The following is a 26,382-nucleotide window of genomic DNA, read 5'->3' as shown; positions in this document are numbered from 1 at the left end:
ATGTCTCTCTGTAACTAGATCTGCCAACAGGGCCGGGCCACAGGCAAGAGGCCACTGGGGTGCAGGCCAGCTGACTTGCTGACAGTTGCCCCTGACTAACCCAGGCCTAGTGAGTGCTTCTTTCTCTCCACACAGCCTGCACCGGAGAACTCGTGGGCCACGGTGTGGTAAAGGTCCTTAACTCCCCGGCCAGGTACTAACAGTAGTTCCCTACTTTCTTCTCACACAGGGGCTCCGGGTTGGGCCGCAGGCTGGGGCAGGTGGTGAGGCTGGCCGCTTGCCAGTGGCTCACCTGAGCTGTCCTGTCAGTGGTCCAGTCAGTCAATGCTCCCTGGGGTTGGTTTTCTAATCTAGTACGAGTGGACTAAGAACCACTGTCTTCCTCTGAAGTGCTAGAAGCGTCTGCGGGAGAAGGACTCCCGGTTTTCTGTTTTCCTTGTAAACACATCCAATTACCTAAAGTAACCTGGAGCCCTGGGGACAAATGCTAGGGAAACTGGGAAGGAGATGGATGTGGCCCGGCACCAGGTTACAGGCTTTCCAATGTTATTACCGCAATCATCTCCAGGACAAAACACAGTGTTTGGTACAAAGATGCTCAATAGGGATTTGTTAAACCCATGAATGGACACTATAATTTGATAGGTATTAATATACCCATTTTAGGAGACGAAAAGACTGGAATTCAGGTTAAGGCAAATCAGTTTTGTTAAGTCAGACAGCTACTAAGTGGCAAACCCATAATTTGAACAAAGATGGGCCTGAATCAAAATACAGTGCTCTTTCTTCAGATCACTGCTGTCTGCCATATTGCCTTAACTTGGTGAAACGACTGGTCAAAATGGACAGTTACAAAGACTTTTGCTTTTCTGGTTCTTAAAGAATTAACAGCAGATCCTGGAAATGGATGCTGGGCAGTAAAAGCTTTGCTCCTACACAACCGAGATTTCTGCTCCGAGACCCCAAATATAAGAATAAATAAGCTTATTAAACCATAAAACCTAACACAAGGTCATAACTTGCAGAGTGGTTAACTTCTTTTGCTGTTTTGTGCAAACTGTGAATTCTGCAAAGGAAACTATTAAAAAAAAAAAAAACCAACAAATGAACAATTCTACAGTTGTAACTCCATCTCTTGGTCTACCCAGGATGGCTTAAATCATGCCTTCCTCCCTCCCGACCTAAGTGCCTCATTTAATAATTTAGTGATTCAATCTTTAATCCAAATAGTTTTGCTCCCAGTTTCTGATTTCAAGATTGACTTCCTCTGTTCCCTATCGAATTTCTCAAAAGGGTACTCTACATTCACTAACTCCACTTCCCTAAACAGACGCACACGCCATAACCCTTAAGCCCCATCACTTTATGGCATTATTTTTTTCAAAGTCACCACTGAGCATTTAACTCAAAGCCCTTTCCCAGGCTGCATGTTGCGTGGTCCTCCCTTGCTTCTGTGCACCGTAGACATGCTTCTCTCCTGCCTTCTCTTCAGTTACTCTTTCTGTCTCCTAAATGTCAGTTTCTCAAGATTCTGCCCTTGCCTTTTCTCTAGTCAATGGCCATCTCTGGGCAGATGTCTTTCCAGTATCTACCCTTGTTTTCATCATCTTCCTGAAGCTCTAGCTGCACGTTTCCAGGTACTTGCTCTCTATCTGTATCTGCACACACAGAGGGCAAGACTCCCCGATCTTTCCCCCTTACTGCTCTCTGACCTGCAATTCGAATCTCTGCCTGCCTCATGACTTACACTGCTGAAGGTGCCACCATCCACACTCGTCCACACTCCCTCCTCGTGAACCGCAGTCTCCTCCTAACTGTATCATTCACACTGCGGACAGCACTACCATTTCTTCCTAACTTGAGATCTAAGCTCCCTCTGTCAATTCCTTCCCTATAACCTCTAGTTCTAGCATATCTTCCTTTGGGGAAAAACACAAACCCATGTCTTGTAATTTAATCCATCCCTTCCTTTCCACACTCAACTTAGTTCAAGCTTTCCAAATGTGCTTTCTTCAATTTCTTCACCTTCATTCCATTCTGGGCACTACTTCCAAAAGAATCTCAAAACAATACTTAGACCACGCTGCCCTGTTCAAACACCTTCAGGGGCATATTGGAGCCTGAAGAACAAGTTCAGACTCCTTCACTGGGCACTCCTTTAGGGCCTGGCAGCATCAGGCCAGAGTTCTACACTCTAGCCAGCCTGGACCTGAACTGCTTGCCAGATACGCCTTCACCCTGCTGACTGAAACCTTTGGCCACCCGGTCTCCCCTGCCTGGGATTGCCTCTTTTTGCTCGGTGATCCCAGTGATCTCTGAAGGCTGACAGGTGTCACCTTTTACAAAATTAATCCTAGTAATCAATCTAGCAAGAAGTCGCCTCTCTTTCCTCTGATCACTGGTAACACTCTGAGTCTCCCGCACGGCGCTTATCACGTGAAGCTTTAGACTGTTACGCACATGTGTGTGCGTGCATTTATATTCACTGTGGTTAATTATAAACTCTGAAAGCATCTGATTCAAGCCTCACAACCATCTGGACAGTCGCCTATTCTATTTTCAAAAGTCTATTTCCAAGAGAAGCCCCCACATCCCTCTCAGTTACTTTCTGCAGTGTTTAATAATAATTCTATCTAACTTACATCTCTCTCGCTGCATATTAAGTCTCTTTATATTTGTTATCTCAGGGGTGCTAGAGGAGTTGTTTAGCCTTAGCATGAACGGCAAGGCCATCATCAGGCCAACCTTTCACCCTAAATTCCTATCTTATACCTTAGAACCTCACCATTTTAACTCAGCCTAATCAATTACCCAAACATAAAGAATGGAGGTAGGTTTAATAATAATTTCATGTAGTCCAATATAACTATAATTGGGGTCTCTTCTAGGTGAGCTATGACAGTTATAATATCACTGCCCTTGACTGTGTAATTCCTATGACACCGTGACAGATAGTTCCCAAATCACATATTATTTCGCATTGACAGCTGATAAAAGTCACGTCTTTTGGGTAAGATATTTATATATGAAAGAGTACAGGATTCTTTAGAGGGTAAGAATAAGAAATAAGAAGGAGGAAACACTCATAGAAGAATCTAGACCAAGTGAAACAACTTTTTGTACAAGAAAATCCTCCAGGCTTTAAAGACTTGAACGTGACTGAGACCCCAGAAATGGATGCTCCAAGAAGATCCAATAAGCCTGTGGAAACCTGACTCAGTATCTTATTCTGTAAGGACCACTCTAACACTCTCTGAGTGCTTGACAACAGTGCCACTGGATGTCCGAGCTTGCTATCTCATGTAAGGAGCTGCCTTCTGGGAGAATTAGGTTTGATTAGGGAGATGCCAAGCTTGGGGACCTTTGGGTTACAAGAGGGAAGGATGAGGCCTACTCCAAGATTAAAACAGTCCTGCAGGAAGACATACACCTCCCATTTGTTTTACACTCACTTACAGGGTTCAGTATCACATTCCACACAAAGTGTGCTTGTTGAGTAACCGACCAAATTGAAATAATAGGAGTATCTCAGGGCTGGCTTGCTCCTCTCTCTCTCTCTCTCTCTGTAATGGAAAGAGCTCTACTTTCAATTCTGTTCTTGGTAGGTGTTTTGGTCAGCGAATGTAAATTGTCTCTGGGTCTGGTTTAATTCTTCCTAATCAAACCTTTACTGTCACCATGGAGGTACTATCCTGCAAAACAATCTAGTACTTTCTTGGAATTAACTAGCTTCCAGTCAAATGACTGTGGACGGTTAACAGCTTCATCCACATGGAGAACCTGACTCCTGGAGCTTAAGCCCAGCTATATTTTTAAGACCCTTCCAGCCATTACAAATTGAGTGAGGAGCATTCCAAATTAATTCTTTGGGTGACCTGGGCTTGAACTAACCCAATTCCCACAGTGCCAAAGGAGGTGACTATGGCTACCAGCTGCTGTCCTTATATCTCCAGCAAGTCCCATAAACAGGCCCAAAGCAGGAAATGGGGATCAGAGGCTAGGGCAGACTTCTGGCTAGAGGCTCACTCACCTCTCCACCATGTGAGTCTGGTCAAGTGAAAGCCCGTCAATGGCTGTGCACTCAGGACACTTGAATTTCTTTCGTGGAGTTACCTGCCAGGGAGGGACACAAAGACACCTGGTTGTCAGTGCCAAGGACAAGGAAATCATGCTTGTGACACCACCGTGCGCGCTTCTGCTCTGTGAGCCGAGCCGCCTCCTCCTTCCACATGCACACACACGCCCGTCGTGGGCACACGCGCACACACACACATACACACACACACACCTCACCGTTCTTCCATTCAATCCTGTCTGGCTTGGCCAACAGCAGAACTCACAAGGGCCCAATAAAAAAGGCTTGGAGGGCTTTTGCCTTCTGTAACTGGAAAGAAGTGGTGATGACAAGCTCCTTAATTCCTGTTTAATGACTGTTTTCTCACTGCCAAGGTCCTTGTATAAACACCATTTGTTCTTGCAGCCATAAGGGCGATGAAATACAGCTTCCCATAACTTTCACCGTAACCTTAGTTCCAACAGGCACTCCCTCTCCTTCTTCCAGCTAAAGGCAAGCGCTATGAGCAGCACCATGCTCTTGAAGATGCCAGGTTATTTTGCAATTCCCTCCGATCAGGGAAAAAACCCAATGGTCCCCCTCACCATTTGAACTCTTTTCCCTGCCTCTCCCTCCTGCGCTCCCGAACCTTCAACAGCTAATGATTTTCTTAGCAAACCCAGGGAGACTATTATCCTAACCTAGTGAAGCTAAGTAAACAGTAGTGAAACGGGGGTTGGGGGAAGGAGAGCAGCACACAGATGGTGGAATGATTTCACAGAGTAAGCAGGCACAGCTAAAAATATCTTGAAGCACATCAAAAAGCAATTTAGGAGATAAGAGGGGTTCCTTTAAAATTAGTTTTGTGATTTACATGCTTTTTCTTGCGGTGAGTGCTGAGGGCTGGGGGAGGGGGAGGCCCGGAGGGCCCGGAGCACAGGGTCCGGAGCACAGGTGGGGACTCTTCCTCTTTCCTCAGTCACTTTGGTTTAATCCAACTTCTCCCATCAACTCATACCATGAACAATCACCGGGGATGCCATACCACACTTCTAGTGTAAGCTTCCAGTATGGGAAGACTCTAGTACAGGAATCTGGCCTAGAAGCATTGCCTTTTTTTCTATGGAATTCTAATCCAGAAGGAAACAAGGTCATGACAATTCCACTCATAAAAAAGATGTAAACTCTCTTTGTATCTGGCAATCTGGATTGAGCAAAATCTATGTTTCAGGAATAGACACTACAGACACAGAGACATTACAGATACAGAGATCCCCGTGTGATTCTTCTGTACTCTCAGCTTTTAATTTGTTATGGGAAAGGTAGTTTCAAAAAAACTGGTGACTGGTATTTAAGAACAGTATTTAGAAAAACTACAGTTATAACTGGACAAGGTGTATTATCTTCTCAATGTCTTTAAAAATAAAACACAGCCACCTTAAGAGAGCTGTAAGTTGCATTCTTTAACTAACAGATCTAGATTCAAATCAGATTTGAGAATACAATTGAAGGTTTTTAAAAACATGATTGGTAGACTGACCATCTCAGCCTTTATCTCTAATACTGGATATTAAAAACTGTAACAAAGAAACCATAAAGGCACCTGGGGGGCTCAGTTGGTTAAGCGACTGCCTTCGGCTCAGGTCATGACCCCGGAGTCCTGGGATCGAGCCCTGCCTCGGGCTCCCTGCTCAGGGGAAGCCAGCTTCTCCTTCTCCTACTCCCCCTGCTTGTGTACCCTCTCTGCTGTCTCTCTCTGTCAAATAAATGAATAAATAATATACAAAAAATAAAGAAACCACATAAAAAAAGAAAACATGTTTAAATTTTCAAAGCCTAGCTTTAATGTTATAATGTGATTGCATCAATCGCAGAATCTGAAAGCTAGAAGGAACCTGAAGTTCACATAATCCAAAGCTTCATTTACATTTATGAGAACGTCTCAGGCTCAGAGAAACAAAAACTTACGCGAGATCACGCAGTTGGTGGCAGAGCTGGATGGGGATGCCTTACCTTGATGACAGCTTTCCCTGTGACGTTAGCCACCAGGAAATTCATGGCAATGTCTTCACAGTTCATATGAGCGTCCACCCAGTTCTTGATGTCGCCGGGCATTTTGTAGGTATACAGGTAATTAAAATACTGTCAGGTGAGACAAAAAGAAGAAAGAGTGAAACACCGGTGCCCCATGGTTAACAATCAAAGGACAATTTAATCACGGCATGGGGACAAGCTTTCTGTTGTAAGATTAATTACAAGGCTGTAAGAAGTATTAGAATGCTTTTGGTCAGATGACCAAGAACCTTTCACACTGTCATTCTTTTAAAAATCACCTATTGTAAGCAGAGGAAAGACAGAGAGTAAAGCCCTTGTAGGATGCAGGCCTTTTGGACTCATATATCATATATTTAATAAATAAAATATCAGTCAGAGACACACTACACACCGATCTCTACTCGGTTCTTCTTCTGGAGCCACAGCGCTCAATCCTGGGCTCTACGCTCTGCCCACAGACTGCAAACAGAAACAGAGAGAACCTCCCAGTGCACTGGCCTGCAAAGGTGTGCGCTTTTTTTTTTTTAAGATTTTATTTATTTATTTGAGGTAGGCAGAGAGGCAGGCAGAGAGAGAGGAGGAGGAAGCAGGCTCCCCGCTGAGCAGAGAGCCAAATATTTATTTATTTGAGGTAGGCAGAGAGGCAGGCAGAGAGAGAGGAGGAGGAAGCAGGCTCCCCGCTGAGCAGAGAGCCCGATGCGGGGCTCGATCCCAGGAACCTGGGATCATGACCTGAGCTGAAGGCAGAGGCTTAACCCACTGAGCCACTCAGGCGCCCCAGGTGTGCACTTTTTAAAGTAAAATACAAAATGAGGCAATTTTGGGGTTTTTTTCAAAGATTTGTTTATTTTAGAGAGATTGTGTGTGCGTGCACACGTAAGGAGGGGGAGGGGCTTAGGGAGAGGGAGAGCGAGAGCGACAAGCAAGGCTTGGAGCAGAGCTGAGTGCGGAGCCCGATGCATGGCTTGAACCCAGGACCCTAAGATTGTGACCCAAGCCAAAATCAAGAGTCGGACGCTCAACCCACCGAGTCCCAAAATAAGGCAGTTCTGAAGCTGCCACAGTTCTGAAACTCTACATGTATGAGATAGTGTAGAAATTCATTGGTCGGCAGGGGGGGGCAGTGTACAAGTGAATGATCATAAACCCCACGAATTATAAGCCTCACTTTACTTATTATTGCTAAGAACAAAACCCATTTCTGGACTGAGAACCCTGAAAAACACACAGCAGGGCTGAGAAAGCAACATGCCATCACTGTCCCATAGCTCCACTCCTTGAATGGCCCCGGGGTGGCCAGAGATGCGGAGGACACTCCTAATGGCAGCAGCTCGGGCCGCTGCTGACAATGGAGCAGGTATCACGGTTCAAGTCAACCCCACGCTCCCAGCGGTGCTCTACCTTCACCTGAATATTCTAAAGTCCCAAGCATCCTCTTTCAACCTCTCCCTAATAAAAAAGTCAAAAACGTGAAGGGACAATTCTCAGAAGAAATATAAAAGACACAAAAGGAATCTCAACCACAGTAGTGCAATCAAAGTGACAACAGTAAGATCCTTTTTCACCTTTCAAAACAGCTCAGTCTCATTTTCCCTTTCTACATATTTCATGCAAGTGGGGGTTATAGTAAGATAATTTTATATTTTGTTGGTGGGAGGATAAACTGGGGCAAACAATACTGAAAACAACATATATATATATATATATATATATAAAATCTTTCTATCTTAAAACCTCCCCCAAACGTTCATTCCCTTTGCTATAATTCTACTTGTAGAAATCTATCATAACGATCACATGTATAAACAGTTGTGAAAACAGATACTAATTGCTACTAAAGCATTAGCTATTAAGCATTATCTAAAATCGCCCAAAAAATCTGAGGCTACCTAAATATCCAGTGCTAGAAGAATAGTTACACATAATTTATGGGTATTAGTACAATAGCATATTAGCAATTATGCGATGAAGGAATGCTGATGTTAAAAAACTCATAATATATGCAAAAATCAAGCTAATGAGGATATTTACAATCGTCTATGTGAATAAGTAAATAAAAGGCAAACTGGAGAAAACATCTATATAATAACGATGGTTATCTCTAAGGGATAGGATTACGAGTGACTTTCGTGTATGTGTGTGTCTTTTCTTATATGATAACATTTGTTATGAATTTTCCAAATTTTCTATGATGAGCATGCAGTATTTGTATAATAAGAAAAATAACTTAAAAAAAATCATACAACATAGCCTTTCTTTCTTCCTTTTTTAACTGAAGTGGAGTTGACACACACGACAGCGTGGCGTCTGGAGGCCCTCTGAGGAGGACATTTTTCCTGAACTCAGCAGAAATTCAACTGGGCCACACAGAACAAGCGTCATGCATGCAGTGTTGTCACCTCAGACCCACTTGCCCAGCCTGCCCCCCACCTTACCTTGTGATAAAAAGCTGCCCCAGTGAGCACCATGGACACCTCATTGGTCCACTCAGACTCGTACTTCCACTTACTCATCTCGTGGTCCCAGAGGTGCAGACGACCCGGGTAACCCACCAGACGGTCAGGAAACTCCCGCCAGACCTGAGGGAGAAACACATCCAGTTCAGATAGCGACCAAACCCAGTGCTGCATCACCCAAATGGTACAGACAGACTCCCAGAGCCAGATCCTCACCAGCTAAGGCTGGAATGGGCTTCTGAAGAGGTCTTCAGAAGGGGCTATTCTACCAATATTCGAAGGTATGTGTGGGCTCTAATTTCCTCCAAATCCTCCTACCATTGCTGGGCAATTTCAAGTCACGTAGTAATAACTCACTTATTTGGAACAAAGTAGGGAATCCCCTAACAAAAGAGGAAGGAAACAGGTGCCATTCTTCATGCGCACACACACAAAGAACATATGGACCCCTATAACTCGACTGTGTATTTTTTTTTTTGAAGATTTTATTCATTAGAGAGAGAGAACAAGCCCACAAATGGGGCTGTAGGGGTGAGGGGACAGGGAGAAGGAGACTCCCTACTGAGCGGGGAGCCTGACTAGGGGCTAGATCCCAGAATGCTGGGATCATGACCTGAGCCAAAGACAGAGACGCTCAACAGACTGTCCTCATTTATAGTAAATCTGGTGATTCTGAAAAATTCGTCTCTGTTTGTAAAGATTTATTTATTTATTTATTTATTTATTTATTTATTTAGAAAGCGAGGGAGTGAGCAAACGGTGGGGAGGGGCAGGGGGGAAGTCTTAAACTCAACACCCAGAGCATCGCCCCATGTGAGGCTCGATCTCATGACCCTGAGATCACGACCTGAGCTGAAACCAAGAGTCAGATGCTTCACTGACTATACCATCCAGGTGCCCCGAAAGTCTGTTCTAAAAAAAAAAAAAAAAGGTTTTAAAACCCTAATTCCCCGGAGCACACAGCCATGCTTACGACCTTTTAGAAGCCTCGTGTATAGAGAATGCATCTCATTCTATAATCTGTAACATACTGGAAATAAAAGCTTGGTCTCCTTATTTGGGAAGGCTCTTAGATACAGTTTTATGAAACAGAATCTGGTATACTGGGGGTGGGTTACTTCCAGTATCTTTCCTCGTGTATTTCTGTATAAGTCAGTCTAACTTTAGTTGAAAGAAGAGGAAGTTCGTGCCATTAAGGAGTACTGACCACTTAGCAGCTCTTCACGTAGGTACCGCTTCTCAGCAAGCAGGATTCCTCATCCTTTACAGGGCCTCTGAACGACAGAGCTCCCGAGGGTCCAGTCCTGTGCCCTAGTCTCCTCTTTAAACAAGCTGAGTCATTTCAACTAGTTTCAATCACTTTTAAATACCTCCTCTAATCTACTGACCTCTGAATCTGTTTGGCCTAGAGTGTTCCTGAGAAAACCAACTACTTAAGATCTTCAATGGGATAAACAATGGGCATCTCAAACTTAACATGTCCAACACATAACTCTTGAGTCCTTATCCCCGGAGAAGCCGTTCTCTCAATCCTCTCCATCTCACCAAATCATCTACCTGACCGCCCCAGCCAAAAAGCTACAAGTCAGTCTTTATTCCCTTCTTTCCTTCTTCCCCACACCCCATCCATCAGCAGGTCCTGCTGGCTCTACTTCTGACCACCTCTGGCCAATTCTCCCACCCCTCTCTCTAGCTCAAACCACCATCATCCCTCACCTAGACTGTTGTTAACAGGCCTCTAACTCATGTCCTTGCTTCCACTCTCGCCCTTCCAAACCATTATTTACACAGTGTCTCTAACAGAACTATTCTTAATAGGATATTAGAGAACAGATGGTCCCTAACTGACAATAGTTCAACTTACAGTTTTTCAACTTTAGGATGGTAAAAAAAAGCAATATGCGTTCAATAGAACCTTACTTCGAATTTTTGAATTTGAATTTGGGTCTTTTCCTGGGCCATCTCTCATGATGCGGGGCACCGGCAGGGAGCAGCAGCTCTGAGTCAGGCCCGCAATCACCAGGGTCAACGATCAGTACACTTAAAACCATCCTCTACTCAAACAACTCTTCTGTTTTTTGCTCTCAGGATTCAATAAATTATTTTATTATTATAAAGTACTTCATATTACTTTATTATTATAAGTACTTTATTATTTATTTATAATAATAAATACTTTAGTATTATACTTTATTATTCAATACTTTATTATATAAATAATATTTCATTTTTTATTATTTAAATACTTTAATACTTAAATAATTTATTTAAATAAATACTTTATTATTTACTTTATAGTAAATTAATACTTTATTATTATAAAATAGCCTTTGTGTTAGATGATCTTCCCCAACAATAGGCTAATGTAAGTGTTCTGGGCATTTTTTTTTTTAAACATTTTCTTTATTTTAGAGAGAGAGAGAGCGCACACAAGCAGGGTGGGGAGCAGAGGAAGAGGGACAAGCAGACTCCACATAGAGCTGGACGTGGGGCTTTATCTCACAACCCTGAGATCATGACCTGAGCCAAAATCAAGAGTTGGACGCTTAACGGAGTGGGCTACCCAGGTGCCCTAATTCACAACAGTTTTGTCAGTTAACCCTGCTAAGCTGAGAAAGATCTGTTTGAGGGTAACTCAACCAACAGGCTGCATCCTATTTTATGTGTGTGTATATATAAATACATGTATAAGTATTTTAAATTAATGTTATCTTCGGCACGTACTTACCCTCACATATATGTCGTATGGTCATACGCTGCGGCATGTGGGGGCTTCCCCAGTGCCCACATGTTACTGAGCCGGGGACAATGCACCGTGGCTTTCCCCAGGGCAGAGGTGGTGTACAAGCCCCCCTCCCCCTTTTGTAGTTTGCTAGGGATACTCTAACAAAGTCACCACACCAGGTGGCTTAAAACGGCAGAAATCCAGAACTCTGAAATGAAGGTGTGGGCAGGGCCACGGTCCCTCTGACTCCTCTCAGGGCCTTCCTTGCTGTTCTCAGGCTTCCGTGGCTGGCTGTCAGTCATGGGCATTCCTTGGCTTGCGGATGCATCACGCCTAACCTTCGTCTTCATACAGCCTTCCTCCCTCTGTGCATGTGTCTGCATCTGAGGCCAAATTTCTCCTTTTCATGAGGATAACAGTCCAAGTGGATTAGGACCCACCCTTATGACGTCATTTTAACTCATTACCTCTAAAGAGATCCTATTTCCAAATAAGGTTACTAAGGGTGAGGATTTCAACTTAAGTTTTCAGGGGGAACACTTCAACCAACACCCCCCAAAATCTTTAAGAACTATTCTACCCCTGAAAGGAAACAAAAAATGGGTTCCTGCTGACGAAGAATAAGAGCCGAAGTCCTCAGCATACTCTAAGAGCCCAAGTCCTTAGCATACTCTAAGAGCCCAGCCGCTCTCCTACCTCTCCTCTTGCCACGTTCTCCCACACTTCTGTGGCCTTTCTGCTCTAGAATCGTGATTGCTCATCTCTTTCTTCTGCCTGGAATGTTGTCCCAACTCTCCAGAAAGCTAGTTCTTGTTCATCAGTCAAGTCTCTGCTTAAATGTCACCTACTCTTGAGAGGACTTTCCAGACTTTCCTACCCAAAGTAAACACTGTCTCCCTCCCAGCCATTCCTCATCACATGCCCTCACCCCAGGCTTTCCTTCACCAAACGTTCATTTTTTGGAATTGTTTTGGTTATTTATTGTTTCCTGATCTAGCACCTGTTTTCCTCCCACAGAACTGGATCTCCACGAAGACAGAGCTCTGTCTGATTCACTGTGGTTTCCCAAGCACAAAGAGCAGTGCCCGCGCAGGACAGCGTTCCATTCACACTCACGGAACGCACAGATGGGCACGACCTCAGCAGGCAAAAAAGCTGAGACTAGAAGAAGGGACCGAAGATCCTTTCTCTTTCCCTCACAGGCAGAGCCAGTGCTCTCCTTAATTCAGAAAGGAAGTCTGCGACAGTCCTGATCAACAGTTACCATCAATAATAATGTGAAATCCCTTGCACATGAAGATCACAGTAATAATTCACCATGGCTAAAGCACATGTTTTAAACTGCTTTTCCAGAAGGGGGTAAGCGGTATTCGCTGAGTCATTACACTGTCCTCCCCGGTCCTCCTGTGATCACCCACATGCTTTTATGGGATATCTGACCCGGGTCTTGAGCGTGGTCTGGGGTTTCCTTTGTGTCAGCCCAGTGCACCTACCAGGACTCTGAAACCCACAGCCTTGGCCTCATTAACACCATGTTGTACCCAACAGAGTTAATCAGCCGCAGCCGCCATCGTACTAGCTGCAGACAAACGAAGCCATGTCAGACATTTCCTCAGATGTGTGAGGCTGCTGCTGTGCTCCTACTCTGGGGCTTGGATTTCAGCAGATTAAAATAATAGGATACTATTCCGGCTTTATAGAGCCCAGAGCAACAACACAGTCTGTGAGCCGTGGCTTCTGTTCAGTGCGCAGCCCAGGCGCGCTCCCATACAGGCGCTGGCAGTTTCCTTCTGTCAGCAGCGAGCACCTGCCTGCTCCAGTGGCACCAGTACCATGGTAGGGACCAGTGGTTCCCCTCTGTGGACTTACAGGGGTTCTGAAAGGCTCCAAGCGCAGGTCACTGTGCCACCCACGGGGGATGGGGGCGGTGGGGGAAGGGCTGGGTGGGCCAGGGAGGGACAAGTTCCATCAGTCCCCTGCGAGCTGGAAGCCGCCTTTTCCTCCACCCCGTGGCTACTTTGAGTCTACACAGCTCCAATCCACGCACTGTCCCTAGGGTCCTTCTTTTCAAGCTCCCGTTTGCAGCCACTCTAATAACACTGGCTCCGTGTTCGGGTCAAATGCGGTTAGGATTTCAATCTTCTTCCCGTTAGCCGAAGCCACTTATCAGACTTCTCTCCACAGAGACTTAACTGGGTGACACTGGGTCACTGAGTGCTGAACTACGCCGTTGTGAAAGCACCCGAGCTGTTCTGAATTTCAGATTCCTCTGGAGCCGTCAGTGGGCGCCGTTCCTCACGCGGGGCCTCACTGCCCTTGACTTACTCCAGGCAGCTGGATATAATCAAGATAGCATCCTTGTCACTTCATCTATAACTCCGCAACTGACTACGGGATCAAAACGGAGTGGAGCCGAGCAGGATGGGCCCTCTCTAATCGAGCCCCAGTGCAGCACGAAGGCGATTATGTAGACAGTAAAGCGTCCTCCCGGCCAGAAGAGCGAGAACTCAAATTCCACCCCCTCTCCCTCTGACTGCCCACCTCCTGCTCTAGTTCAGCTCTTTTCTTTTTACCTTAGGGAAATGCCCTGGGGTCAGCCTTTTGTCATTACTAACAGATGCCTTTATATATTCGAGGTGCGGGGCACCTGAAACTTCACATTCTAGCCCCGGAGCTCTGGTAACAGTGCTCCACTGGCCATGCCCGGGTCACGGCGCCATTACTCAACTGTTTGCCTGCACTGTTCAAGTCGTCCGCACACATCGTCCTCGTGCAGTTTCACGCGCGACTCCGCAGACAGAGCCTCTATTACAGCTCCAGGCCCTGGTTGAGGCTCAGCAATAACTGAATGGCTCCTCTATTCAGGGCTGTTTCCACGTGACTACTCAAGCGGAGATCGTAGCAACATAATAGCACGCTCTGACCGCTTTCTGCTACTCAAATGTTTACAACCTCGGTGCTAACCACTCAGGGACATTTGCTCTCCTCTGCACTTCCAGCTGTGCTCGCTGGGCTCTTTGCCGAGTAATCTATCTATTCTTGCTCTTTCTCTCTCTCTCCCCTTCAACTTCCGGAGGTCTTTTGTGGCTTCCCCTTGCTAGCTGGTCAGACTAGGGTCTTCCACCTTTGTTTCAAAGCCACAGCGCAGCCCAGATGACATGCTACAAGGGCGTGTCCCATGAGCTCCTGGTGAGGCGGACACCCCAGAGCCGGCTCTGCCCTCGAGGAGTCGTGCAAGCCACCTGTCAGGTTGCCTGCTTTCATTTCGCCATCTGCAAAAGAGGGGTTGGATTACGTGCCCTCTAATGTCCTTTTAGGGCTGAAATCTTTGTATCTTTTTCCTTACTAACATATTCCCATAGAAACAAACTCATTGACTGTGATCAGTTGCAAGTTGCACGTTTCTAGAGTACACGGCCTGTGATATTTAACTTTGGCTTACGATGCCATACACACACGGGTACCCAATAAATGTTCCTACAAAGAGGCTAGCTAATGCACTCGATCTAAGCCAGCTTGGAGAGTGCATTTTAAACGCAGGGTGTGTGCTAACCATAGTCAGATTCAGGAAACGGACCAGGGAGGGGCGAAGGGGGAAGGTGTAGCAACAGGTGGTGCCCATCTGGGATACACAATTATGAAATCACGGGTCAGCTTTAGGAAAAAAGTAACTCTCTGAAGTGGCTGCTATAGTCATCACACTTTCAAAGGCATGGTTCCACAGGGATATTGCTACTGGGTAAGAGGGTTACCATATGTACCAGGAATCAGGAGCCCAGAGACAGACCAAGAAGTAGTGAGAGAAATACGGGGAATATAGATTCAAGGCACATCAAACTGGGCTGGGGTTTCCCGCCTCTTCTTGCACACGACCCCTGGGTTCTGTCAATCCCTCACCATCAAAGTAGAACAGAACTTGAGGAGCCAACCCAAACCCCGTGGTCACATGCCTGGGCCAGCGGGGGCAGAGCAAGGATCCCAATTCCAACTTGCAACCGTCTTTGAATCAGTGGCCCTTCTTCCCTCAGGCTTGTCTTGCCTGCTGCCCAGATGGAAAGGGGCTAGCTGGCTGCATTCCAGTTCCACACTCATTTCCATGGGGGAGCCTGTTATCAGATTCACTCTCAGGCCTCTGGGAACAGAGCTCACCTTTTATATTTGGCATTTCCTGAAACGAAGTGGAATGGAGGGCTTCAGCCTGAGTGGCTCCATTTTCAGTTCATGCTTTTCATCACACTGGTGGCTGGTAGATTTGGTCAAGGGGGTGCTTTGCAAAAAAGCCGAAGAGCCTCTGTCCACACCTGGGACACAATTAAATGCTAATGCTAGACATCTAGAGCAAGGGAGCCCTGAAGTTGTCACCCCAAGTTCCCTAATGCTGATTGGTTTTGACAAATACATGTACATGCTGTGTTAAGTATTAAGATTTACCTGTTAGATCACTTCAGTCTGCCTGAGAGACTTTTCCAACCCAAAGCAGCGGTCTGCTTAAAATAAGCTAAGCAGGAAAGCCAGGATCATGGGAAGGCTTCTGGGATTTGAGTAGAAATCCCATGTGCCCCAGTCTGGCTGAAGGTCAGTGCCTTGGTTCTGGGGGACAAGTTCTCCATTCCTTTCAAGTTCTTTATTCAGGCTTAGGGCAGTAAGGAGGCAAGAGAAACAGGCTGGGGTTGGTCAGGCTTAGTGGAGGAATGTGTGCTGTCAAAATCTTCACAATCAGGAAGACACTGCCAGAGAAGGTGGCTCTAAACCATTCTCCTTGTCCTTATTTGCCCCAGCTCACCAGATGGCACAGCCTGGTGCCTTCTGTGGACGGGAAGGAGAAGATTCACCCTTCGCCAGTCTGAGCTGCTGACCCCTACCCACACGACCTCAGAGATTTGCAGCTAAGACCACTTGAAAGACAAAGCTCGTTCAGTCCAGCTCCCTCGTGGTATAAGCGAGAAGCCAGAGCAGGAGAGGAAGTGGCTCTCCCAATAACACACAGTTCAAGCCTAAGGTCGGGCCTAACTCCCAGACTGGGCATCTGTCCGTGAAGTCACAGGATTCCCCACTCCTCTGAGTCTCAAAGCACCTCATCTCCCCAAGCTCAGTCCCACACTTGGGAGACAGAGTCACACGTGCACACCACCCAAGCTGAGAGTAGAAAGGGGTAGGGAGAGGAGGTGGGGAGACCCACAAAACCCTTGTTCCCCCTGGTACTTGTCTTCTAAAAGCTGAAGGCTCTCCAGGAATGTGGTTCCCATTTAGCAAAGAAAGCCACACGCGCACACCATTAGAAGAAGGAGCCCCTGTCAGTCGTGGAACAGTCCAGTGGGATCCCACACAGGACGTTCCATGGGCCCACTGGAGCCCTGTAATCTGTGAGACTCCAGCAGAGAAGGAAATACAAGCAAAACACTCCTGAATGAAAAATTAAACTCCACTACTATTTTTCACGAGGTAATGAATCCCCTGAGAGATAATAACAAAGGGAAGGAGAGACATGAGTTTGAGGCGACGGGAGGAGGAAGGATGGGTCAGGACTGGGTCGTGGGTTTTCCAATCTCACACTCCTCAGGACCCACTAAACATGAAATCATTTTTATTTCTATAACCTCAACTCTGGGGAGGGGGATACTGTTTCTAAGTCTGGCCTCAGGGGATTGTTCAATGAAGTTAAAAGAAGAATAGTGATCATAAGTCAAATGGCTACTCTCTTTAAATCCCACACGAGTGGAAACAGAGATTTTAGTTTTCATACAAAACCGTTACTGAGCCTTCAGAATTTCCAGTTGATTTTGGTGAGGCTCCATTTAAAGGACTGGGGACCAAAGAGGTGAGTTCTGTCCAGCAAGGGGAGAAACTCTCTTTACTTCGAGTCACTGCCCTGGGTGAGTTCCACCACTTGCAATCAGGGATGCTACCGCAAAATGGCCAAAACCCTGTTTTCTTCTCACTGTGCAAAGGGAAGATGTGCCATTGACCATAAACTCTGTGACCCTGGCTGAAACATCAATGTAGCTCCAAAATGATTCTGTAATGAGTTCATTCAGCCTAATGCCCTCCTGATATGTCTGCTTAAACCCCACAATGTCCTGGTGGGGAAATCAAGCAGTTGAGGGACTCTTTCAAATTATTTATTTATATCCCACACATTTCCAAAAAATGACTTGGGGCGGCTTACAATAAAAGGCAAAAATTAGAATAAAATCCAAACCATCAAAAGGAAGGATTCCTCAACGGCATTTTTTTTTTTTTTTTAAATACAGAGCTGTTCATCCACCTTAAAAATATCAATCCTAATAACAAGTTTTGGAAAGGCAATCCAACAGCAAGCTAGAATAATAAAGTCTGGGGATGGAGAGATTTGAATATTCCTACTTATTAATTTATTTATGCACTCGACTCACAGATAACCTACTGAGCCACCACTATTTTTTTTCCATGAAAGAATCTGAGATAATTGCAAATTGAAAAGCAGTTGTAAGAAATAAATGAGGTCTCATGTTCTCTTCAGCCAGTTTCCCCCAATGACAACATCTCGCAAACTAGAGTGTGACATCACATGATATGGCCATTGACACAGTTAAGATACAGAGGTTCCTGTCACCACGAGGCTCTGTGCTACTGATCTCTAACCCTCCCCTCCATCCACTGGCAACTACTAATGTATTCTCCATTTCTGTAATTTTATAATTTCAAGAAGGCTATATAAATGGAATTGCACAGTATGTGACCTTTTGAGATTGGGTTTTTTCACTCAGCATAATTTTTAGAAATTATTTTACTTATTTTGAGAGAGAGAGAGAGAGAGTGCATACATACACACATGGTGGGAGGGACAGAGGGAGAGAGAGAGAATCTCAAGCAGACTCCACACTGAGTGTGGAGTCTGATGCGGGGCCTGATCTCATGACCCTGAGATCACGCCCGGGAGTGAAGTCAAGATTTGGACACTTAACTGACTGAGCCACCCAGACGTCCCTTACTCGGCATAATTTTTAGGGACTGTCTTACACACTTCAAAGAGTGACTACAAAACCAAAGCAGGTATCTTGTTACCAAGGAGCTTCCCATGTCACATGCATAAAAAGCTAGAGATGAAAGAAAGCAAGGATATAGTTGAAAAAGCACAAAAAAAGAGTTAAGAAGACTGAGATTACTTCTAGGCTGGGGGTGGGAAAGCAGGAAATAAAAAAAAAAAAGCTTTATGGATTTCATTTTAAGAGAACAAAGTTAAATTACAAAGCGAGGGTTGAGATTCTCACTGCCCCCAACAAGGTAAGTAATTAGTACAAAATTACCCTTTGCTATGTGTTTGGCAGGCCAGCAAGTAGATGACCCCTGCTTGGATCCCCCCACTGAATACAGAATACGGAATCACTTAACTTTGAACAACTCCTTCTAATTCTACTCACAGAAACTGTATGTAAGAAAATTCAACATCTGAACACATTAAGTTCACTCATTCATTAAATACTTCCCGAGCGCCCACTCTGTGTCCAGCACTAGGCCCAGAGGAGTCCGCAGGGCGGACACAATCCTGCCTGAATGCTCTGCTCTAAATCAGGGGAGCTCTTCCACCAGGCCCAGAGATCTAGGCCATGGGTGTAATTAGTGGCCCGGCTGTCCGAAATGACCAGAGTGTCAACATGAGAGCAGGACCTCTGCCGCAACCCTCAGCTCTTCAGTCCAACTCAAAGGCTGGTTGGGAAGCTAGAAATTAAGGTTGCCCACTGCTGATCTAAACCAGTCAACAGACAGTAGCAAACAAACTGCAATCAAGATTAATGTGAACCCCAGGAACCAATGTTCGAGCACCAAGCAGTAGACAGGACATAAGAGGAGACCTGTAAACATCATTCAGCCTGGTCCACCTTGCTTTCCAAAGACTCATTGTTCCCAGTCACGACCGTTCCAGAGTCAGCGGACCACTCTGTTCCTTCACACTTTCTTCTCAGTCTTCCAAAACGTGCAACTGCTTTTTGACGTTGCAGCCATCAACCACCATCGCCTCATACCTGTGATCCTGCAGCCATTCTACAACTGGCAATGAAGGATGCAGCTTCACACTGGGGAACAACCTAGAATGTTCTCTGGAAAGCTACAGACGCTGTCCCCCTGAGAGTTGCCGCTGGGGCTTTCACCTGCCCTGGCCCCAGGCCAAGTCCTACCCATACACCTCCTTGAAGCAACTCTATTGAAATCAAGGCAGATAAGCAACCCACGCGAGACAAAGTCCCCATATCCCCAAATCGTAAGCCGATGCTGAGGCTCTGAAGTCCTGTAGCGGCCGGAGCCTGCCATCAATCCCAAGGAGACAACAGGCAGCTTTGGGAACAAGAAACCTCAAACATATGGATCCTTTCAGGTTAGAATATCTTTGCAGCTATCTCCTTTGGAACAGGGGGAGGGAAAGTATGCATTCTTTAAACCATCAAGTGTACCAACACCTCTTTAAAATAACTATCCCACATTATAAGCATTAGTTCTTGAAGCACGGAGCTACAAAGCCAGGTGCGCCTGACCCGGCTGCAGACAGGAGAGATGTGGGGCACGGTGGGGAGCACGCAGGGCCAGGAGGAGAAAGGGCAGGGGAGCACCAGCAATGTCGAGCACAAGTAAGCGCTTGTGGAAAACACACTGAAACCCACTCACCTGCCTTGCCCGGGATGCAAGTCTGCCCAGAGGAACCACCCAGCGATGGTAAGATGCACTAGCAGGAAGCCCATGCCCTCCTCTCCTTGGGACAGGGAGGATCCGCCGTTTCATTAACGGCTAGGTAAATAAATTCTGAGCTTGTAATTGTAATTGGCTCAGTGGGGAAGAAAAAAGTGTCACTCTATTGTAATTCCCAGCTGGGCACTTTTTTAAACGCTCAGATGTTGGTTCAATGTTCAGCATACATATTCGATTTCCTTGCCTTAATATTTGTTTGACTTATTCTCCAGCGGGGATTGGGTGCTTTCGAAAGGCTCTGAGAGGTCAAACTTCAGCGTGGCTCCTCTCAGCACCTCCGTGGGCTCCTGGCCATGCTGGCGGGTCCTCTTTCAGCTCCTGCTGCAGTGGCTGCCTGAGGCACAGTCTCCCCGGCTCCCGGGGGCCCCGGGTGCAAATGAGTGCAAGCTGGAGATAGGACAGACCTAACAGACGCCTCGGTTTTCCTCCACACTGAACACAGGGAGCCCGTGGCAATGAGGAACACCCCAGGGAGAGAGAGAGAGAACGAGCTGCTCGCCTCTGCCCACAGTCCTCCCCGTATCTCCTAGAGGGAGGCTCTGACTGTACCTTCTGGGCAGGGACACTCACCAGAATGAGCCGTTTGGCCCACACCTCTTCTGAAGACAACAGTTTCTATAATGCTCATTCTGTGGGTACATAAGAAAACTGAAAAATGGAAGGAAAGACAGAACGACATCTTTTTCAATATTCAATAGTGTATGGATATTGCGGGCAGGCTCCGGAAAGGTACCATCGCTCACTCAGATATAATACCCAAGGTTCAAAAAGCTTACAGCCATCTACTTCTCCAGATACTTAATGAGGAGGGCACAATGCAAGTCCTAAGAAACATATAAATCTACAAAGCTCAGCTTTGGCAAAATGGGTCTAGGTACACTGGAAAGCTTTAGTGTCAGACCCAGCACAAATGCTGACCCAGAAGAGCTCTGGCAAGGTTTGACTTTGCGCATGCCAAAAATGGGCTTGGCTCACTGTGAATCCGAGTGAAGGGGGCCATGTGGACCCATCATTCAGAGAAGAGAGAGAAAGGCTAGAATCTCTCAGTCACTCACTAGGTCAGACTCTGCGAAGGCTCAAGGATCTGAGTCAGCCAAGAGGTCAAAGAATGGAAATCTCTGGTACTGGTTCTTTCTGGAGGTTGAGACACTTCCATTAATTAGATTATCCACCCACTCCAGAGATGGCCCTTGCATTTCGAGCCCTCATTTAGGGATGCTCATTTTTTATTAGTCCTGGCTATGGAAGAACTGAGTTGCTTTGTGCCTTGGATGAACCCAAAGGGTAAGCCTGCCTGACAGCCCATGGCAGGATGAGACAGAGTTCCATGTACCATCAAGAAAAACTTCTCTGAACATAGCCTCTGGATTCCCAACAACCCTGAGTAGATCTTGAGCTGTAGGACCTGGCTTACATCTAGGGAGGAAAGAAATTCTTTTCCTATCAGAAGGATCATAGCCATGAGGCCTGCGAGAATCCATCTTTAGACCTAGTTCAACACTTGTTCTACGTGTTTGTTCCCCAGACCCAGCCTCTGTGGCACTTTCACTGGCAGAAAGCTGGAGAGACATGAACAGGACAGAGCGTGCCATTTTTTTGTTGTTGTTTTTTAGCTATCTGCTGGCTTTTAGAAGAGGTGATTGGGAAGTCTAGTCTATGATAGGCTGTTTTCACCTCTTGGCTCCTCTAGTGAGGAGAGAAAAAGTGGGATACTAGACTTGAATCACAGATATTATCATCTCTCCACTCTCCCTGGATGAGTATATAGGTATCTCTAAATTCTACTAACTCTGGAATTCTCCAATTAGCCCAGCTCCCTCGTCACAAATTAATGTGAGCTATGGGTAAGCTGGTCTTTTCCTTCTCTTTGGTTCTTGAATCCATTTGAATATGAAGTCTATTGACTTTCCACCTCTATCCTACCTGGCTTTCCCTGTCTTCAGCGTCTGTTGTTTCAAATTCACTTTCTACATACATACATACACCTTTCTACAAACCTGTATCTTTTTACTGCTATAAGCTTTTCAGCTGGTCCTATATTGCCTGACCAACCTAGCTTCCACTGTTAACCCAAACACAACTTCTGCCGTCCTCCATCTGCTTCTCACTGCCCCGTGCGACCACACACACCAAGCTCATTCTTCTGTTCGTACTTTCCCTCTTGGTTCTTCCTCTATCAGGAGAACGCTCTTGGAAATGGTTTTATATTTTCCAGGAAAAAAAGTGGGATATTCTACGCGATTTTGCTTGCCATGATTCATTGAAAGTATATAGTTGCTCTAACCTAGTGAAGTTGTGAACAAAATAATATAAATTCTCATAATTTATTAGTATCCAAGAGGTTCAGCTGGCGTCTGCCACCTATGGGAAACCCAGGCAGTAAAAGGAAGGCATCAGCCTTTTGTGCGCCTAAAAACACACAGTCGCTCTAAGCCAATTCCCATCACCACGTGAAGCTCTGACTTTATAACCGGTACTATTAGCCAAGAGCGTTCTACATCTCTCAGGTGAAAAATGTTCAACACTTAAGTGCTACTAATAATTTTTATGGTTGGAAATGAGGATCAAAGTATGAAAGGAAAAATAAATTCACGGGTTCATACACTCAGCCAAGTCCGCCTGGCTCATTTTCTGCCACATGTTTTAAACTCTCTTTAAGGCGGGGGAGGGGAGGAGGAACAAGTTGCATTTTATTTCCCAGCTCTTTAGTTTTGAAGTAAACGCAGACAGACTTAAAAAAAAAAAAAAAATCAAACACTCAAGTAACACTATACTTGGCTACTGCTCCCCTAGGAGTTCCTTGCAAATGAGTATCAAGAACTCAATAGATACTTTCCTGGTAAAATACATAAACAGATAAATAAATTATCCTAGGCTGAAAAGAATTTCCACATCTGGTAGCTCACTAGAGCTTGTCAAACAAGTCAGAAACACGCAGGGCCAGAGAAGAGCATTCTTCAGCTCCTGATTTCAGGGCTGGAGAGGGAACGCAACATTTCCCAAACCCTCTGCCTTCCAACAGGGAATACGACCCATGTAAACAGGCAAATGACCCCTGTGTTTCCTTCCAATTAAATAAATAATGATCCCTAGGATTAGGTCTCGAATCTACATGTCTGTGGGCTCAAATCACAGCCACTGGAAGGCAGAAGGTCTCTCCTCTGTGGCCTGGCCTTTCATCCCCAGGCACTTGCTGTTGTGTCCCTTCAGGGGGACAGACAATGTCCATTTCACACCTTAAAGAAGTAACTGTGCCCCCTGCACTGCGGTTTCCTAAGCAATAAAGCATCAAGTGACAGGACGATCTCGGAGGTCCCTTCACATTCTGATACCACACCGTGAACGGTCACCAGGCCCACAGCGATCCCGGTCCTCTCAGCCCATCTACAGGCCTCAGGAGACACGACTAACATCACCTAGCTGAGCTCTAGTAAACCACCTTCTGGAAAGGGGTTCTTGAGTCCACTCTCTCTTACCTCATACACGAGGCGCACGCGAGGGAAGCGTGCAGTCTGCGAGTTCCCTTGGGTCTCTGCTCTATGTTCCTTAAGCAGGCCCTGGAGCCCATCACTTTCAAATGGTCTCTGGACGCCGATGCTTCCACCCCTCTAACGAAAGCGGTCCTACCACGCCCTCACGTCTGGGACAACTGCGCTGGAGCTCTGCGCCTGAGTACATGTTAGGCCTCTGAAGACTCAACAGCTGAACCACGACCTGAACAGGCCCGGGCTCACTGTCCTCTCTGCTCTGGTGGTCCTCCATTAAAGGATCGGCTGTGCTCCCCCTTGGATTCCTGACGTGCTGCTGCCCATGGCCTCCCTATAGCCTCACGATGCGATCCTGTCGTGTTTCACGGGGAAGTGAAGGAGGCTGTCACGTCATGGGCACAGAAGTTTGCCACTTCTTCACATGGAATGGCTGCATACCGTTACCCTTCAGATTCATTACCCCTGAAGGGATTTCAGGAAGTCATCTGCTCAATTATTCCGTCTCCTGGCAGCACTAATAAAACCGTTCTAGATACTGGGAAGACTGCTGGCTCCCTCTTTCTGAAAAATTCCCAGAAGGAGGGATACTTCTGTCTCTCCAGATTCCTTAAAAAAATTCTTTGGAGCCACACTGAGAAAGGTCTGTTGCATCGTTTCTCTTTGGTTCTCACATATTAAATATTTAAGCTACTTTTTAAAATTTAAATATAGATAATGAATTTACCACATAAATGACAGAGGCCAGGGGAGAGGGGGCAGAAATAACAGAAGAAATGGACATGCCTATTTTGGAGAAGAACGAGCAGAGGGATATGTTGATTACATTCAAATTAAAAGTTCAACTACAGAGAACAAACTGGTGGTGACCAGAGAGGAGGTGGCTGGGACTGGGGGTTGGGGGGAGATAGGTGATGGGGATATTAAGGAGTGCCAGGTATTTTATGGAAGTGTGGAACGACTGACTATATTATACACCTGAAAATAATATTTCATTGTGTGTTAACTAACTGGAATTAAAATAAAACCTTTAAAATTTTTAAATTAAATTAAAAGTGCCAAGATAACTAATCGTACCTAGATGACCTCTCAGATCATTAAATCTGTAACTGCAGAAGGTAAACTCTTTTTAGGTGCACACAGAACACTTACCAAAACGAATCTTTTCACTGGATTGTAGAGTCAGTAAATTTCAAAACAATGAAGCCATATGGATTATCAGGGTAGAATCAAATCAGAAATTAATTGAAAAAAAAGATAACTTTAAAAACTGGCAAAAGTAAGCAATATACTTTTATATAACTATGGGTCAAAGAAGATATTACAATGGAAATTAGAAAATATTTTAAACTTAAGGATAATAAAAATATGACAAATCAAGACTTGGAAATACACCAAAAGCAGTAATTACCAAGAAATTTACAGCTTTAAATGCATACACTGGAAAAATAAATATTGAGATCAATGATCTAAACCATCAAGTTGAAAGACTAGGACAATAATGGCAACTCAAACTCATGAACACAGAGGAAGAAACTAATCAGGGAAAGTTAATGAAGGACCAAGCAAACCAACAATAAGGAAAAATCAACAAGATCATAGGCTGACTCTCTGCAAAGATTATGGCACTGCTATACCTCTAACAGCACTGACCAAGACACAGAGTGAAAACAACATGACCAATACCAGGAGTGAAAAAGAGACCATCATTCCAGATCCTCTAGACCTGAAACAACAATAAGATAATATCGTGACTGACTTCATAGCAATACGTTTTACAGCTCAAATGAAATGAAGAGATTCCCTGAAAAGCCTAAGATCTCAAAATGAACACAAGAAGAAACAGGAAGTCTGAATAGTGCTGGAGCCATTAAAGACACTGACTGGGTCTGTAAGGAACGTGCTAGAGTGCTGGCGGAGAGCAAAAGGAACACAGAATGGACAGGCAAGAGGAAAGTTAGAAATTACATCAACTCTGGTCTCACCCCAGGGGAGACAGGTGCAGAGACCGTAGCAGTCTCTTCTGACTCAAGCAGACTCAAGCATCTTCTCCTCACCCTGCGTGCCTGCCATGTGCTGCATGCTGTGCGTGTGTACCAATTTATTAGTCTCTTGATATATGCATTCCTGTCACAACTTCAGTTTACACGATGTACATATATTTATACAATTTACTCCTCGGATGTCTGTGGTTTCTTTATTTTCTTGAATCTGTGAATGCAACGTCCTTTGCCAAATTCTGGAAGTTTTTAGGCATTATTTCTTCAAGTATTTTTTTCAGCACCACTTTCTTTCACTTCTCCTTCTGAGACTCTGATGACACAAATGTATCTTTTGTGATTATCCCACAGATTCTTGAGACTCTGTTCATTTTTTTTTTTCAATCTACTTTCTCTCTGTTGTTTGGATTGGATAATTTCTATTGATTCATCCTCAAGTTCATTAATTCTTTCCCATTATCTCCATTCACCCACTGAGCCCATCAGTAAATTTTAAATTTCGTTTTCTGTAATTTTCAGTTCTGTAATTTCCAGCTGGTTGTCCTTTGGATATGTTTCTTTGCTGAGACTTTCTATTTTCCATTTGTTTCAACAGTGATCATTAATTGTCTATCAGAGGATCTTTTAGGATCGTGGTTTTAAAACCCTTGTCAAATAATTCCAGCATCTGTGTCATCTTGGTGTTGGCATCTGTGGTTTTTTTCTCACAAAACTTCAATTTTCCTGATTTTTGGTATGACAAGTAATTTTGGATTGTATCTTGAACATTTTGAATATTACATTTGAATAATATGAGACTCTGTTCCTTTTAAATTTCCCTATTTGAGCAGGGAGTTTAGGTTCAAAACGTGTGTCCTGACCCACCTTTGTGGGCTGTAGACTGAAT

General features: G+C 45.1%; 1 protein-coding gene across 1 annotated transcript in view; it reads right to left on the bottom strand.

Annotated features, from left to right (window-relative positions):
* EXT2 (exostosin glycosyltransferase 2) overlaps window positions 1–26,382 on the bottom strand; it is a 140,552-nt gene that overhangs the window by 3,108 nt on the left and 111,062 nt on the right. Inside the window, exons 11-13 of the mRNA XM_047691597.1 lie at window positions 8,545–8,688; window positions 6,068–6,196; window positions 4,031–4,113 (exon numbers count right to left, since the gene is read on the bottom strand). Of these exons, the coding sequence (XP_047547553.1) occupies window positions 4,031–4,113; window positions 6,068–6,196; window positions 8,545–8,688 (356 nt within the window). The remainder of the gene's footprint in view (window positions 1–4,030; window positions 4,114–6,067; window positions 6,197–8,544; window positions 8,689–26,382) is intronic.

The sequence above is a fragment of the Lutra lutra genome, chromosome 10 (assembly GCF_902655055.1).
Source record: "Lutra lutra chromosome 10, mLutLut1.2, whole genome shotgun sequence".
NCBI lineage: Eukaryota > Metazoa > Chordata > Mammalia > Carnivora > Mustelidae > Lutra > Lutra lutra.
This window is presented reverse-complemented; position numbering and strand designations above follow the sequence as displayed.